At 41.1% G+C, this 17,603-nt stretch overlaps 1 protein-coding gene across 2 annotated transcripts in view; it reads right to left on the bottom strand.

Annotated features, from left to right (window-relative positions):
• KCNQ1 (potassium voltage-gated channel subfamily Q member 1) overlaps positions 1–17,603 on the bottom strand; it is a 362,823-nt gene that overhangs the window by 232,045 nt on the left and 113,175 nt on the right. The window contains exons 12-13 of one of the 2 annotated variants that reach the window (XM_056354505.1): positions 16,925–16,990; positions 13,556–13,676 (exon numbers count right to left, since the gene is read on the bottom strand). In XM_056354505.1, coding sequence (XP_056210480.1) covers positions 13,556–13,676; positions 16,925–16,990 — 187 coding nt within the window. The remainder of the gene's footprint in view (positions 1–13,555; positions 13,677–16,924; positions 16,991–17,603) is intronic. The other variant, XM_056354506.1, reaches the window with a different exon arrangement.

Genomic DNA, 17,603 nt, shown 5'->3' with positions numbered 1-17,603 from the left:
TACGACTATCCTTCCTGTTCACTGAAGCTTGCATCCTTCAATTACTCTTTCCTCCTCTCTCTGTCTCCCACAACCCATCTGCTTTACCACAGCATCTCCAAGACTTGTCCCCTTCCTCTCCAGTCCTCTCCCCCAAAATTCATTTAGGCATTTGCAATGCTTTAGCCTTTCAGTGAGCTGACCAGAGGAAGTACAGGTGGGACAAGGGTAAGCCAGTAGTTAAGGCACAGCTTTCCAATTCATTTTGCTGTCCTACTACTATCAAAACTCTATCTTTCTATTTTTCCAGTCTGTGCTAGATCTGTCCCTACTGCCACGTGCACTTTGAATGTTTTGTCCACTGCGTGTACCTCCGGATAGCTATCGATCTCATCTCCTTACTGCATGTTTCCTATGGTCTGCATTCTACACAAATGCCCTGCTTAATCGGAGAGGAACTGAACTCAAAGGCTTGCAATTCAGTTGTGAATATTGCCAAACTTCAGACTCTTGCCTTGCTTTTATCCTTTCCTCCCTTTCTCCTCCGCCCGCCCTTCCAGTTCTTTCTGACACAGGGACACCGTGCATGCATAAAAAAAGAGTCATTAATAAATGACAGACTCCTGCCATCCAAATATTTCTAATAATTCATTCTCCTCTCAGGGGAACTGAGATATGACGACTACAGCTCCATTAGGTATGATTTACGTTGAACTCCCTTTTGAGAAACTGAACTTCCTTCAGAAAAAAAGCGTTCCTAGATGTACCGTGTCTCAAATACGCCACTGACGGTAGTGCCACAAGGCCTGTCGTCTACACTGCCAGTTCATAATTTTACTGTAAAAGGCCAAAAACCTTCAGACAAAAAGACAGAAACAATTAAGTGATCTAATAATCTGATCCTGCTGTTTGCAGCACACAGTGATTTTAAATTATTCATGTGTTTCAATATGGAAGTGATTTAACATAATTTAGCAAACCTGAGACCTACATTAAGATGTAATAATGATGAATGGGTGAGCCCTCGCACACACTTACAGAACGCCCGAGCGCTGCAGAGTGGGAAGCACCCCCGAAGCCCTGGCAGGTGCCCCCCCCTGTGGGTGGCCAAAAAAAGCCAAACAAGAAGCGGAAAGCTGCAAAGAGCCTTTTTTTCCCCCTAACACCACCCCCACCAAAATATCAGCATTCTAGAGTGTAGCAAAGGGTGTGGATAAGAATGCATTCCAAATTAGTATCTGAAAATTTTACATAGACAGGACTGGATTAGGTTTCTAAAATAAAAAGCAGATGGACTGAGAACACTACTAAATTCACTGAAGAACAAATAGACTGTGGTTGCATGCCTCCATTATTTATTATTCCAGCAGCCATTTTAGGCCTCAAAGACAGCTATTTCTCGTCTAGTACTTTCCGCGTACTCTGGCTCCACAGACACCCCCAGCACGGTGCAGATCCTCCAGGACAAAGCACACGCGCAGACCTTTACCTTTCCTTCTAAACAAAGGCGTTTCTCACAGAGCCTAAACTCTGTGAGGTACCAAGTAGTTAAACAACAAGAGCAATGATGACTGGTATTTAAACTTCTTAGTGTACCTATGACAGCTAGAACATGGATGAAGTTTTATAATACCTGTTTAGTTATGCACCTGACTTCCTATTTCCCCTGCATTACTTATTCTATGGAATAGGTAATAACAAGAACCGTTACATGTTGCACGGTTTGAAAAACAGTTAAGAGTACATGGTGGAAAGAGAAGAGCGAGCAGAAATTAATGTTTGTGCTGTTGAACCAGAATTTCACAAAATCATTGTGATTGTTTTCTAAAAACAGCTGGCTACAGCAGAACAGCCGCCCATGACGCAGTCTATCAATCCCAATTTGCCAGATTTTCCTCAAGACTGTGCTAAGATAGAGCAGTTCTTTCAAGCCAAGCTTTGTCAGTCCCTTTTCAGGAGGAGCAGGTACGGCACATCTCCAGTCATGACCCATTTTTGTCGTTTGCATGCGTACTGCCCACCACAGCAGGACTCCAAATCCAGAGTGGGGTTTCTGGAAACCAAGACACGAAAGCACACGCGTGTGGCAGCTCAGCATCCTAGACTTCAGGTAGGACAGGAGAAGAACAGGACGCACCTCACCTCTGCAACCTCCCTGTGCTCCCAACCAAAGCTCTCGAACACTTCACATTGCACAAAGGAGGGGATTTGGCCCCTGACTTGCAGACCTGGGTGAACAATGAACGCTTCATGCAGACCTTGTTTCTTTGGTTTCTGGTGGCCAGCTAAGCACCGCTGCCAGCTCATGTCCCTATCAAAAGGAAAACTGAGCTCCCGCCCCGCTCGGGTGCTGCCCTGTGCGTCTCACCATCTGCGGGACAGCCCAAGACGAGCTTCCATTTTGCATTAAAAACCACTTCAAAATAATGGATTGTGAGGATTCTTAAGCCGTTCACCGCTGCCTAATGCCTGTGAAGTCCACCACGCCACATCTCCAACTTGAGAAGAGTTATGCTCAGTTCAAGCACTTCTGGATCCCGCTCTTGGGGCAGAATGTTTTTTAAACAAGCAATGTAGGGCTCCGCAGTCCATGAACGGAGGCTAACTCGCCTGGAGAACGCCTGTATGGCAAATGGGAATATAAACTGGTTGCCCTGGAAATCGATTAATACTTTTCTTTATACAGTATTAAGGAATGTTGTGATATTTTGGGGTTCTCTCATCCAATAAAAATGAGGACATAATTTTTAAATACTAGACTTATTTCTATAATAAAATAATACCCTTTAAAAAAAACTACAAAGCTGATCACAATTTTTTGTTTGCTTTTAACAAAAAACAACACAAAACAGATCCCATACATATGGGGGTCAAATTTTCAGCAGTCCTGATATGACTTTGTTGTCTATGATCTGTTCTCCCATTCTGGCCAGTACATAAATAGGTACCGACTTGAAGGGGGAGGGGGGAAGCTACAAAGCTTCAACTGCTTTCCAGAGTAATAGCTGCACTACAGGAAAAAATCCAAAATAATCATGAGGATAATTCAAACAAGTTTCATTGCCTGTATGTCAAATGTTTTGTTGACGTGATCTTATGTCAGATATAGAGAAGTAATTTCCCAATGCAAGATCTCACCAGATACAGCTCTCTGGTCACTGCCCTTCATATTCCTGAGTGAAAATTAAACTTTAGTAGTGACCACAAAACATGTCTGGCATCCCCCTGTATTTTCCATTCACACACGGCCTGTGTTATGGATCTGGCCTGCCGAAAAGTGCCATCCTTCCAAAAGGCCCTCGCCCCTGCAGAACACAGCCGGACAGCCCCTGGCAAACTGAGCATCACGCACAGAGCATTGCGTGCTCTGCTTGCCTCGGCTCTCTGCAGGACGCTGTTTCACACTGGACATTCCCTGCCTTTATTTTCAAGGCTCTAATTCATACGCGCCCAACATTCCTAAAAGACCAAGCCCCTGGGAGCCCCCCCACCCCCAGGAAGTCCCCTCCTCGGGAGGGGTGACATTTCTGTACCCGGGACACCTGGCTGCACAGGAGGGGGGAGCTGGCTGCAGGGCCCTGATCGAGAGGACATGAAGACAGACCAACAACGAGTTACCGCTTTCCATTTCGCTTTTGACATTATATTTATGGGTGTGGAGAAAAAGGGGGAAACCCAAAGCAAACACATCAGTTTTCTTTGGGAAAGCCCGAGGCAGAGCAGTAACAGGACACAGCAATGGCTGCGTGTGGTTGTAACTAACCGCACAGCGTCTGCAGGCAGCTGCTCTTATCCCAGGAGGCACGCGGTAACCACCCATGTGGTGTGACACAGGAACCTGAGAAAAACAGACCAACACACAACCATCAGCAACAGGTCAGACGCTTAGTTTTTGTTCGCCGACAGGCTGACCACTACGGCGAGGTATTTAAGGTGTTTTGTCTACAACACAATGAAAATGCCCTAGCTTTTCCCACTTGAGCTTCCTGCAGCATAAAACAAAACATAGAGTTCTACACATGGGAATGACAGAAAGTCCCTGAGACACTGAGGGAAATCACAACTATTTTCAGCCCTTGCAGTCACACGAAGAAAGTCAGTTTTAGTCACCAGCTCCATGCCCTCCCATGGGCTCTGTGTCCAGGGCAAGAGCCCAAGGCCAAGCACGCTGGGCTGCACTTCATGCATTCAGCATCCCCGATGATGTGCAGAGCTCCCTGCTTTACAGCTCTGCCTTGGATTTGGCAAACGCTTCAAACAGATCCTTCCATTGCCGTAAGCTTTGCTACATCAGTCGGGTGTTAAACATACTTGACCACGTTGTTAAGTTCGGAAAAAAATCATCAATAGTATCAGAAACAGCAGATGCAGAAGAAATGTGCCAGTGCTGTAAAAGGATTTCTGGAGAAGTGCAGGAAGAGGGAAAAAACTACATTAATTCTGAACTGGGCCCTGGTCATACTGGGAGCAGCATTTCCTTGTGACAAAACCTGCAACTGCAATATTTGCCTTTGTGAAACACTGTGGAATTAACAGGAAAAATCAACTCATATTGATAATATGTTCGAGCAATTTTCAGATCACTTTTACCCACAGAAGGGACAGCATGCCATCCTGAACAAGTACAGTATTACAGCAGGTAAACTAAACCATTTACACCTTTTAGAATTGTTTTCCTGTGTGTTAATACTATTACAAAAACCTATTTTCCTTCAGCACTGCTGTCCTGCTACACTGTTCAGCAATATTTAAACCAGCTGTTGATTTCCATTTTTCAAATGTTACGCACTTTACTACAAAAGATGCTCTCTCAAGAACTTACTAGAAATTAAATGTTATTCAAGTATTAAAATACAAAGGTCCCTTGGGTCACACGTGCTATTGGCTTTTAATACCATAATGTTCCATGCCTGGATTTGATAGTTGAGCCTGGAATTAGACGATTAGGTCAAAAATACATCACACACACTATCCGCTTGTTATGCTGCGTTGGTTTCCAGCTCTGCCCCGCAGACGCAGATATCTGCAACTACACACACATCCACAGCCATCGTTACACCAATGAAAAAAACACATTTTCAAGTGCTAACATTTTGACCAATTTTAGAAGTATAGTTGTACTGAAAATGTTCATTTATTAGTTTGTACCTGCACGTGGAATACATCTGAGAGGTTGACTATGTCTCTTGGTTGGCACATACTGACCCTGACAGACATCCCTACAACCCTGTACTGATACCAGACCGACTCCTGCTGGAAAGCCGTGATGCCAAATCCAGGTCTGTTTGCTACTCTGATTTAGCACAGTATATGTAGCTTGTGTGGGCATAATGCTGCCCATAGATTTTGGAGTACACTGACTTGATTGCTATTTAAAAGTATTACATTTTACAACCTCATAATGAGGACTTTTTTACCGCATTAGCGGAAAACTTTATTTTTCATATAATAAATAAACCATTAAACAAAAATTATATCCCATATATTGGATAAAGTAACTCCCAACAAAAGAAGTGCACACATTATAAACTACTCAAGTTTTTAACTTCTTTGGGTATATCCATCACATCTAAACAAAAAGTAAAGCAGTTCTCCATCCTCACTCATAACAGAAAGAACGTGTTTACTTATGCTTTGAATTTTAATTCTGGAGTTAACTCAAGATGATCATAAATTTCACTTATTAAAATGCTAGATAAAAGGGGGACATTTTTACTGGGGGTGTGGGGTTGTGGGGGTGTGGGTGGGTGTGTCCCCCCCAAAAAAGGTTTTGCACTTATTATTCTGTATGGTCCCCAAAGTAAACAATGATAAGTTAGTAAGTGGGGAGTCACTTGTTGTTTTTACAGCATAAGAGCCCTGTACTTCTGAATCACTAAGCAGCTGGAGCCTCCTTTAATTACTTAACATCAATCAAGATGTAAACCAGCACTTGGAGACCGAGGAATGCAACGTTCATCTGCAACACAAAAGAAATAGCTAAGCTATCTCAGCTTCTGCCTAGACAGTTTGTACACTAGGAAAAGTCAACACATTACTTTTATACTGTGTCAGTAACATAAAACAGCCAAATACTAATTTTTATGGTGTACTTAATATATCAGTGACAATTTGTGCTAAGGGAGAACAGATCATGAGAGTATTATTTCATAAAGACTTGCAGCCCCTCACACAGAACACATTTGCCCAGCAGTACCTTCCGGCAAATAGCAGCACCAATATAGGATAGCACTTCCCTCTCCAATAAGTAAATAGCTAGAAAGTTAAAATAAAAGGAGATGAAATTGCAGACCCTAGGTTCCTGCCTGAATTTTTCATCTTTCATTCTCTAATTTGTGAAATACAATTCTTTTATCGTGTTTTTGCTAACATTAAGAACACAGCACAGGAGCGCTACAGCCTGTCTTTTACAAGATCAAAGGAGATGATCTAATTATCCCTTCTGGTCTTCAGATCTATAGATGTAAACTACACACTCTAATCTATGAAAAAAGCAACCACCCACCACAGTACACAAGAACTTCTCCCTAAAGATAAAAGAAACAAGTAAGCACATGGGACAGCTGTTAGCCACATCACTTTTTGCAGTCAGAAGCAGCTCAGTTGCTGGTGTTGAGGGTGAAATAAGACACCATGAAGGTCTGCCCAAGTCCTCGGCACATCTCAGGTAATCCATCTACAAAACCAAAGATTATAAATAACTGCCTCTATCATGGAAAACACAGTCAGTCAACTTTACCCAATTCTGTAGCAGGCACGGGATGCACAACGCAGAAACGGTTTGTGTGCTGGGATCCCACCTATTTGATATTACACACACAGAGGACAATAACAGCTCCCAACTCAAACAGCTTCCAGTCTAGGTGTAGCCTGACAGACTAGATCTGTACAGACGGATGCAATAGCAGCTGGAAAGAAGGTATCAGATTTGCCTCAGCACCACAGTGCTACAGTGCTCCAGGTGCAGGGAAGGTTTTACAGTGACTTGGAGTCTGGGCAGCTGCACATGAGCAGGCATGACACTGGTACCGTTGCTCACTGCTACAGTGGGAATGCCACAGCTATTTTGGCAGTGCTTCCAGCTGGTATCAATACCCACAAGCCAGAAATAAAGTCCTTATAAAATATGATGAACACCCTAAAGTACTCATTTGCCTTTCAACATTTAAGAGGAAGTGTGCTTACGTCCCGCTCTCCTACAACCACTGAGGTCTTCAGCTGCAGACAAGCTTTGCAGCCCCCTAAAACTGGGACTACCTAGCAAACTGGTAATTTCTTAACTGAAATCAGAGATGCTTTGAGTCCTTGTTGATGACTATACTGCGCTGGGTCACTGCCTGCTTCAGGGTCCAGCCATATTTAGGGCTGGATTGCCACAGATCTTTATCCCTCCCATGCAACTTTCAGCGAGAGACCAGAGTGGGATGACGACACTGGAATCACTACCACCATTCTGGAGTTCCCTTCTGAAAAAGGAACTTCCCTGATTGCACATTAAACCAGCTTTAGGGACAGATTAAATCTTCAAATGGATTCAAAGCAACTGAATAGATGAGAAAAAAGAGAGTCCTGATACAGCCAGAGTTCTAGGGTTGATTTCTATGGTCAATTTATAATGCAAGCACAGGACACAACCATGCTCTTCTATACCAACGGGAATAACTCTGGGAAATAGTCCTCCCCTTTTTTTAGCAAACTATTAAATCAGCAGAGATTGTGAGCAGCATTCCTAAGGGAGTTTGATGACAAACTGAAACATGCCGAAGGAAAAGGGGATGCTGCCCAGCGTACAGCAAGTACGGAAGACTTTCCTGTTGCACATTAAGTAACTGACTGAAATAACAGCACTTAACAGTAACCAGCGAGGTTTGAGCATTAAGCTCTGGTCTTAACTCAAGCATGTTCTTACATACTGTTGCTATAGCTGCTATTCTTCTAACATGCCCTGTCATTAATGATAAAACGGACCCTATGCATGTCATGGTTTAAATATTGTTAGCGGTGTTTCAGAGAAGAATTCTTGTGACAGCAGAAGTCAGCCGTTACATCTGGCCACTCAAGAGTGAAAAAGAAATATTTGCTCAGACTTCAGAGGGCCATTTTGGTACAGAAGAGGAAGATAAAAGCAGGAATCTTTTACAATATCAGCTAGCAAATCAAAGCAAATAAGGATTCCACTCACTGATAATCCAACAGAAAGGAGACAGTTATAAAACACATTCAGCACTGTTTGTTCTAGGCAATGCAGTTATATCTCACGCCAAAAGATTATATGCTGGTAATTAAAACACAGAACACTTTAAAATCTTAAAGAAAGAGAAAGAAAATACTGTTTCCAAGAAAAGCCAGTGGTAACTGCAGCACCATGGACACTGCACTCGCCGTTTATCAGCATACTTTATTTTAATTATTTCAATTACATTTCAAAGTGTTCAAAAGCATTCATTTCAATCATTCAGAAAGATCCATCTGTTATCATTTCCGCTTAATCTGGAAATTATTAAAACCCACTAAGTCTCTTTGCTTAATTATTCCATCTCTCCTGCTGTTCAGTAAGGAAAGGTTTATTTTTAAGAACACCTCCCCCATTGGAGCCCCCCATTGACTCCTAATGTAATGCCTAAAAGGCTCTCTGCCACACCTGAGACGCTGACAGAGACAGGACAGAAGACAAAGCTGATGTCATGATACAGAATTTTTTTCAGGATGGAAATACACTTCACAACAAAAATAAAGTGCTTTTTGCTTTTAATCTAATGCTTCTTTTAGTTTTAGTGTAAACCTATGGTATTAAATCAAAGATCACAGCAGTATGCCATTGCAAGAAAGCCTCCACTGAAAAATTATTTGAGATGTATACTAATAAACCGGTCCTTAACTAATGAAATGTATTTTCATCACCCTGACAAAGACGTACATGAAACATGTGGGGAAGAGTCACTAAACCATCAAGAATTATTGTTATTTTGACCATACAGACAGTAACAGGAACACAAATGTGCAAGGTTAGCAACTGCTTGCAGCAAGAAATACATTCCCTGAAGTCAGCTGGATCCACGGTAATACTTTCAGAAAAAAAATAGACAGAAAGGTGGAAGTAATACCATACTCACAATTTAAAGATCAAGAATTTTGCCAGCAATTTCCATACTTAAAGAGTATATTGGTTCACACAGTCTTATGACAGTGAGTACTCATTTGGTATGATACTCAAGGCAATAGCACTAGGCATGACTTGTTCAAGAGGGATCTTCGGTTTCTTTGAACTTTGTGAAAAATCAAGCTACTATATGTATGTAAAAAGAGCTTAAATGCAGTATCCAGAGAAGATCTTTGATTTATGTTTCAATTCTGCAGTAGGTTTACAACACATTCAGAGACGGTATTTCCATAAAAAAATTCTCTCATTAAGAGGCAGAAATACCCAACATTTATACACCAGAACTGATTAAACAAATAACTGTCTAATGAGCTGCTGAATCCCAAGAAGAAGAAACGATAGAAATAACAGGCACAAGCTTATTTTTGATTCAGCAGCATTTCTGAAAGTTTCACAGAGAATGCAGAGCTCTTTTTAAACTTCTTTAAAGAGCTGAGAAATATTTACATAAAGATGTATTAGAGTTCTTCGTGATTTTCTTCACTCCTTTTTTCAGCTCAATTCCACCCACTTCTCCCTCTCCCTCCCACTGGTATGCTTAGCTCAGTCAACTTGTTTTGCTGCTTCAGCTAATGCCAAATGTAAAGTTTAAAAAGGTGATGAGATTATACAATTATAACAGGGCAAGAACTTCTTGGTAGCTGAGGCTCAGCTACAAGTAGCGTCGATTTTTCCACTGCTTTAAAATGCAAACAGAAGAAAAGACCCAACGAAGTGAAACAGGGGACAGGAGACAGTATGGGAATGCACTGATTAGAGAAGGGAAACACTGAGAAGTCCAAAGGAGAGGTGTGGTATTGCTGCAGCCTAGTTTCCTATTTCACTTTTACAACAGAACAGACCACAACAATCATTAAACAAACCATTGAAGAGCCAAGTCTTATCTCAAGACAACACACGGTGTACTGCATTCTTCAAACCGCTACAGTTCATTCTATAGGTGAGATCCATAACAGCTAATTACACAGATTGCTCTGCTTGAATCTGCATCTTCTGCTTATAAGACTTCTCACACAGAAGGAAAAGTGCAGTCACTCTTCCATGTGCTCCTGTCTTATTCTCTATTTCCGCATGGCTCTGCTGCAATTCTGTTTTTTCTATGAAATTTAAATCACCTTCCTGTTTGAATATCAGGTCTTAAGGTGTTTCTGTTATTTTATTGTTTCCTCAAAGTGGTAGTGAAAATGATTAACTGGTACAGTAATCTTTTCACATGAAAGATTTCCCACTTTGAATTCCACAGAAATAGGGCTACGTTTAGTACAATACTGATTTCAAAACAGATTTAAAATACAGCCAGAAGTATATCCTGCAAAAAAAACACACAGCTGCGTTTTTATTATTAGTCACAAAACCAGTCTATTAAATACAGTGAGAATATGCACCTACATTTACAAAAACAGAATAATTTCTGCACAAACAAGCAGAGCACTGAAATTCAGTTTAGAGGGACTTCAGGCCTAGAAGCCTAAAGCCCTTTGTCGGGAGGGCTGAAAGATGGCATTTTCTTTCCATGACCTTTCCCCTCTTTCAAGCAAGCGAGGAAACAAACTTCTTTTTCTTAAGCCACAACGATGCCAAGCATTTGCCTGTCAGTAACACAGTAGGTACCCCACACTTCTGCCAGATTTACACTACCTGTCAAAAGGAAATATTTTTTCATGTCGTCAGGCAGAAGGCACTTCCAGTTGCATATCTCCAGTAAACTGTGTAGTATTTACTTACAAATTTGTAACCCAATCAAAAATTAATGTTTACTCTGGAGTCACCTTTCTGTGGTTTAAGGATAAGCTAATTCATATGTTGCGATCGGAACTGACCAGGAAAAGGTTCCATGAATCCCACACCCAAGGATTCTCAGATAAAGTGGTTCTTGTTATGCTTCCACTTCTGAATCAGTCTTCATGCTTCTGTTCCTGTGACAGAGCATGAATTGCTTTTAAGACCTGAAACTAGAGATATTTGCACTTAGTTTGACTTTTCCATACTAACATCGTTTCATAGCTGGTGCTGACTTACATATGGTTGCTTATTTCCTTATCAACCAATCTGCAGCGGTTATACTGTATATATGATGGCTTTAAGGAAATAAAATGCTCCACAACTGGGCACATCAGAACAAAATACTTCACCCTAGATTCTCTCAGGCACAGCAGAGCTTTCGAGCCTGAATTAAACTGCACAGAGACACAGACCTGAAATAACTAACCACTTTTCTTATACAGAAAACTAGTACGAGTCTTCGCACACAGAGGTGTAACTGTCGCACAGTTCTAAATCTGATCCTTAATTCTATGCCCACGTCTAACACGCAGGTCCTACTACTAACATGTGTAGCCAGCTCATAAATATTTGTTCCCTTGGACTTTGAAATGAACAATGAAAAAGCAGTATTTGCCTGAATAATTCATGGTAATTGACTGCTCGGCCGCGTCTGGCAGCACAGGTAACCCGTGCACGGCAACTTGCTCTGCAACCGCCTCAAATGCGAGCAGAACGCACAGCTCAACAGTAAAACAAATGTTAGAATATTTTTCATTTCAAAATATTTGGGAATATCTGTTACCTGAATGTCAATGCTCCATCTGACAGTACAAAATGCAGGGTTTTCACGAACTTTTTGCCCAACCCTTATATCTGTAGGCTGATCTGGTAGGGTTTCAGCCCTTTTAATAAACTGCGTACAAAATAAATACACTTCTAAGTGAACAATTCTCAGGCTCTGCAGCATTTGGGAAATCATGCATCAAAGAGACATTTCAATTAATATTTTATCCAGTTTTGCATCTAAATCCAAAGTATTAAAAGAAGTGACTTCCACCTTCTCCCACCTTAACAGAGACTCAATTCGAGCTGTATATGGGGACACATTTTCTATCATCCCATCACTCGTGACCTAGAGCAATCTGGGGAGATTTCAACAAAGGTTACAACCCAAAATTAAGGAAGTAAAGGAGAAATATGTAAGTTACTAGCAGACTAGAGTGTTAATTTGGTAATGTTCTTCAGCTGGTACGTATTACCTATATCCTCATAGAAAAAACCCAAATCTCATCTGCTACACAAGTTGGACTTAAAAGTGATGGAGCATCTTATTATTTGAAATGTGTCAATGAAGGTCACAATGAGAAATAACTTAATCATTCCCAAATCCAAAAAGGATTATGATAACTCCTAGCAGCAAAGCTTATTTCACTTAAAGAAAGCCCGCAACATTGTGGTAAATTAAAGTTTAAAAAAAAGCTACACAGGAAACTTCTAGATCTGGTTTTGCTGCTCTGTTATTCTTGTCTAAAGCTTGAAGAAATTTATGACTTCCTCCTCCTGCTTGTACCACTAAGAAACCTTCCAGAATACAAGCATTCTAAATCCTCTGCCTACAAATATATGTACGTTTAGGTGATTCAGCTGAAAATGCAAGTCCTTTTGTTTGGGGGCAGGGAAGACTCCCCCCAAATCTATTTTTTTTTTAAATGCCCTTCTGAAGTGGCTATAAAAAGGTACATTCCTGCCTTTCTGCTATTTATACCATGTAGGAAGAAGCCCTGAAAATTGGCAGCAGGCATTTCTGCATGTTTTGTACCTCAGAAATACAAGTATGCCAAGAATTTTCATCTGTGGTTTCACTGCAGAAATCCTCAAATTTCTAGGAATAGGAGGGGGAAAAATTGTCTCATTCCTCTGCTAGAGGACATACTGTCACACATTTACTATGGTAAATAATAAGCATTTGTTAGGAGTTTGAATTAAACAATGACAGAATATTTTTTTTATTTTTTTAAAGACACTAGAATAAAAACCTTTTGCAATTCTCGGATTTTTAGAATAATCTGAGAACCCGGAGACAACATCTTAGCATAAGAGATGTGAGAAAATCTTCTCTAAAAGCAAAAACCCCAACAAAACAAAAAATACAGGTCTATTTCAGATCATTTTTATATACCACAGAGTAGTAATAGAGATCAAAACAGATCTTTTATTCCAATGCAGATCATCACTTGACTGTTAGAGAAGGTGCTGCTGAAATGGAAAGGCTGGTATTTCATATAAGCAGTATTTAAAAATTTGCACTTTACAGCTACTCCACTGGAAAATGTTGGAGAGAGCAACATAATTTTCAACGGGCAAGTATTTCCACACATTGTCTCCACGTGAAAACCTTGAGGCTGTCAACCACCAGCTGCACAGAGACATTAGCTACAAACCGAAGCCTTGTGTCACAAGCTAAGTGAACTTTCTGTAGGTGAACGTGAAGGTTTACTGACACTCAGAACGGTGTATACTAGCTTCAAGGTAAAAGGAGTTTGATGCGAATATCTGAGATAGCCCTATCAGCCCCGTATTTCAGCTCCTCCCACCTGAATCGGCTTCTCTTGTCTAAGTCAACTAAGGCACAATTCAAGAGCCGTGACTTACTGTGAGATGTGAGTTATTGGGGTCAACAGAGTCTCACCCTCCAGGTCAAGCTCATCGGCAAAGCTGCTGGTCCTGATGAAGGGTCCTGTGCTCACCTCTAAAAACGCTGGGCTTTTTTTCACTGCGAGGAAACATGCAGATAACAGTTAAAGCAATAGCAGCCGGCTTTTTCAAGAAAGTTCTACCACTCATTTGGATCCCTGAAATACCGTACATCTGAACAGAATATTGAAAACAGAAGTTACTACAAAATGTTGGATATACTGCAGAGTTTATGAGAAGTAAAGCTGTAACTCTTCTTCTGCCCAAAGTATTTCAACTTCTGCTGAAGACTTAAAACTAATATTGTTTTCTTTTTGTTTTGTTTTGTTCATACTCATGCACTAAAACGTAAAGTATCTGTATCACAGGCAGCTTCAAACCACTGCTGTACAGCAACAGTGCCTGCGTGCTGTATGCAATGATGAGATCAGTTCCTTTTCATATCATCCCTACTTAAGTATTTTAGTTTATAACAGCAGTTTCTGCGATGTAATTACTGTGAGTAAGATCAAGAAGCCAGGCCTAGACCGACAAAGGAGCCTAGGCACTTTCATGGTGAGCAGTCAGCTCCTGTCCCGCACTGTCTGAGCCGGTCTACTGGTTCCCAGTCCCTCTCACACCTGGACACTGGGATGCCTCATCTCCAAGCCCTGCCATGGGACAGGTGGCAAGGTGTTCAGTCCACCCAAGTTGGGGCCCTTAGTGGGAAGGCCATTTCACAAAACTTCAGGTATTAAAAGTTTTTAGTATCAGTTACTTGTATACCAACACTTCCACGCATCCAAGAAATCAGGCAGAGTATTACGGAGTTCGTTTTTAAACTGAGAGTCGTAAATTCTGCCAGACTCTAACATTAAGAACCCTGTGTGCTTTTCCCATTGTGTCCCTAACATTTGTTAAAGAAGCCACACAATTTGCATATAAATACAACTACTATTGTATTTATACATGACTGTAAATTGATTTTATAGAGAATAAAAATAAGGAAAATTCAGTAGAAATCATAGGAATATTGTGACAACTCCATAGAAATCTTCGTCTGTGCACCTGGCTGGATCATTCAATAAAATAATTGTAACGTCGTAATTTATGACGTCTCTACTGTATTAACTAAAATACTTTATAATATAACTGTAAATCACATCCTGCCAAAACGCAACATGAAAGCTAAAGAAATACAGCAGAAATAGCTAACTTATATGTAGCTGAATTTAATAAGAATAGAAGTGGGGATATCAGGAAACATTTTTTTTGTTTTAAATGCAATCATTTTACTCAAGTAAGCAGATATCTTCATATGGCAGAAATGGATTTGAACTTTTGCAAATAATCAGAAGGGAAAACATTACATCATCAGGCACATGGCCATTCAAAATTATAATGGGAAAGTCTGGTCTCCAGAAACTGCAATAGGAGAGGAAGACCCTCTGAAACCACAATTAAAAACAAAACCAAAAAATCCACACACTTACAACTGCTAGGAAATAAAATTATTAAAAGTAGCTGCTACTTGCAGCACTTAAAAATTAAAATTCTATAGTAAGTTTTAGCAAATGTTACCTTCCTATTTTTGGTTTTAGTATCGTGTTATTTAATTACTTTGCTGTAGCCATCATCCAAGATAGTGGCTGTGAAAAAAGCAAAATAACTCAATATTCAGATATGCAGCAAAATGTCTTTAAAACAGACACCTTTTGGCTTTCACTAAATGAATTTTTGCTGTTTTCATTTCTACAAGATGGAAATGAAACTTCCCCAGTTCCTAGCGGAGAAGGACTCACAGCCTTTTCAGTTTTCCAGGCGACAAGCAATAAAACTGCTGAACCTAAACCCACGTCAGGTGCTTGCTGAACACTCACTGGACTGTGCTTGTGAGATACAACACAGAGGACAGAAGGGTGGGTTTTGTGCCGTTCACAGCTACTGCTTCTCAGTTTCATGGGAGGGGGAAGGAGTGGCACAATGAAAAAGGAACAAGAAATCAGGACCCTCCCTCAGCCCATTTGAGAGAGCTGCTGCCCGAGAGCACAGCGATGGAGAGCTGCTTAATAGGAGACAAACACAGGCTCTCCCTCCCTCCTTTTTATTGAAAAATTTTCTAAGATCATAACCAAGATCGGTTTGTTCTGGTGACCAGTGCAGCCCTCTGCTTTTTATGCTCTCATTCTTAAATCTACGTTGCTGCTTCCAGCCTGAAGAAGGATCAGCTCCAAACGCTGCCATGCTGCCGGCTTGCCTGCAGCAGAGAGAAGGGACCAAGACGAGAGCAAGGCTCTGCCACAAAAACAAAAAAGTCTTGAAACAAGGCTCAAGCAGAGCACCAGGGAGCATACGTTGCCACAGCATATTTTTTTTGTTATAAAAATAAATTCATAGCCATTTGACCTTCGAGGAGTCTTTCTCACAAAGCAGTGTCAAAAAAACAGTACATTAAAAAAAAAAAAAAAAAAGGCACTAGATTTCTAAACAGGCATGCTAAAGGGGAGAAAAAAAAAATCAAAGGAAAATTTAGAAAGTCATTCTCAATCGATAATAAGTGAAAAGAAACACAGGTATAGCAAGGGATATTTACTATAACTCAGGGGTCCCCAAGCTTTCTTTTCCATATTTTTGATGAGTAGCACCAGCAAGCACGGTAACAGGCATGGCTATCACACTGATCAGGCACTGCTTTGAAACAGCAGAAAATACACTCCCCGCAGTATAAGAACCCCTGCTTCAAAACAGAAATTCTGAACTTTCTGGAAACATCCAAGGCCAGGCTGGACGGGGCTGGGAGCAGCCTGGGCAGGTGGGAGGTGTCCCTGCCCATGGCGGGGGGGTGGGACGGGGTGACCTTTAAGGTCCCTTCCCACCCAAACCGTTCTGTGATTCTATGAACTTTGAGTTGAGGATCACAAACACAGTAACAAATTACTGATGGGTTTTCTGTATTGCCAACACAACAATTGTATATATAATATGTGTATGCAGATGCTTTCCTGGTAGAGGAGTATTTGGCTATATTTTACACTTCCTCTTTTGCAAACACACACAAAAAATTTAAAACAACTTAAAGCATTTTTCATGGAAAAACTGATTTTTTATTAATGCATTTAGAAAAATACCTCTGGTCTGCAGAAAATGTCTTTTTTGTATTATTATTTAAACATTTGTGATTTACAACCTGAATGACTTCCAAACTCCAAATTCTACTGTCATGCCTATGCTTTCTTTAAAAACCAGCTCTATAATTTTCTGTGCCACAGCAGGCAACTCCTGACAGAACATTGCAAAGATCTGGTCATTAACAAAGGGGATGGAGCAATGAAATATGATGAGCTTTACCTGGAGAGGAAGGAGTGCTGGGAGACTGCTGGTCTGCAGAAAAGGATGGCCAGGAGCGTTGACAATCTGAGTCAGAGTAAAGATGCACATAAAATAAAGATAGGAGAGGGGGGAAGGAAAAAAAAAAAAAAAAAATGGAAAAAGGCTCCAGACAGGCAGCTAAGGAGATGCAGACATGCCTAAAATATAGTATGAGGTACTGACATCTTTAAAAACAGAATAAAAATAAAAACTGTGGAAAAGAGTTTGTATGAAACTCTTGGAGTGTGCATTATATGTTAGCAGAATATTAACCCATGACATGGAAGCATCGCTGCCTCTTCAAACCCCTTCTTCATGACAGTGTCCCCCGCTGCAAGGTATTCCTCCCTACATGCTAGTCCCATTTTTGAGGAAAGTAACATATATGTCCGCCCCTTCCTTCCTGCCTTTAGGGTTTCCTCAGGTGTTTCCCTTTCCAAAGTCAATGAACTCATCCGGGTCAGCCCCCTCTCGGGCCGGCTCTCAGCGCTGCCGGTGTAGCTGCTCCCGGTGCGATGTCAGACGAGCGCTGCCGCCCCTTCCAGGCTGCCCAGCACGTTCCGTAAAAAGCACGTGGTGCTGCCCACTTCTACCATTGCGACCAAGTGCCTGCCTCAAGCTGGGTTTCTTGGGGAAAAGTTTCAGGCAAGCAAGAGGC

The sequence above is a fragment of the Falco biarmicus genome, chromosome 10 (assembly GCF_023638135.1).
Source record: "Falco biarmicus isolate bFalBia1 chromosome 10, bFalBia1.pri, whole genome shotgun sequence".
NCBI lineage: Eukaryota > Metazoa > Chordata > Aves > Falconiformes > Falconidae > Falco > Falco biarmicus.
This window is presented reverse-complemented; position numbering and strand designations above follow the sequence as displayed.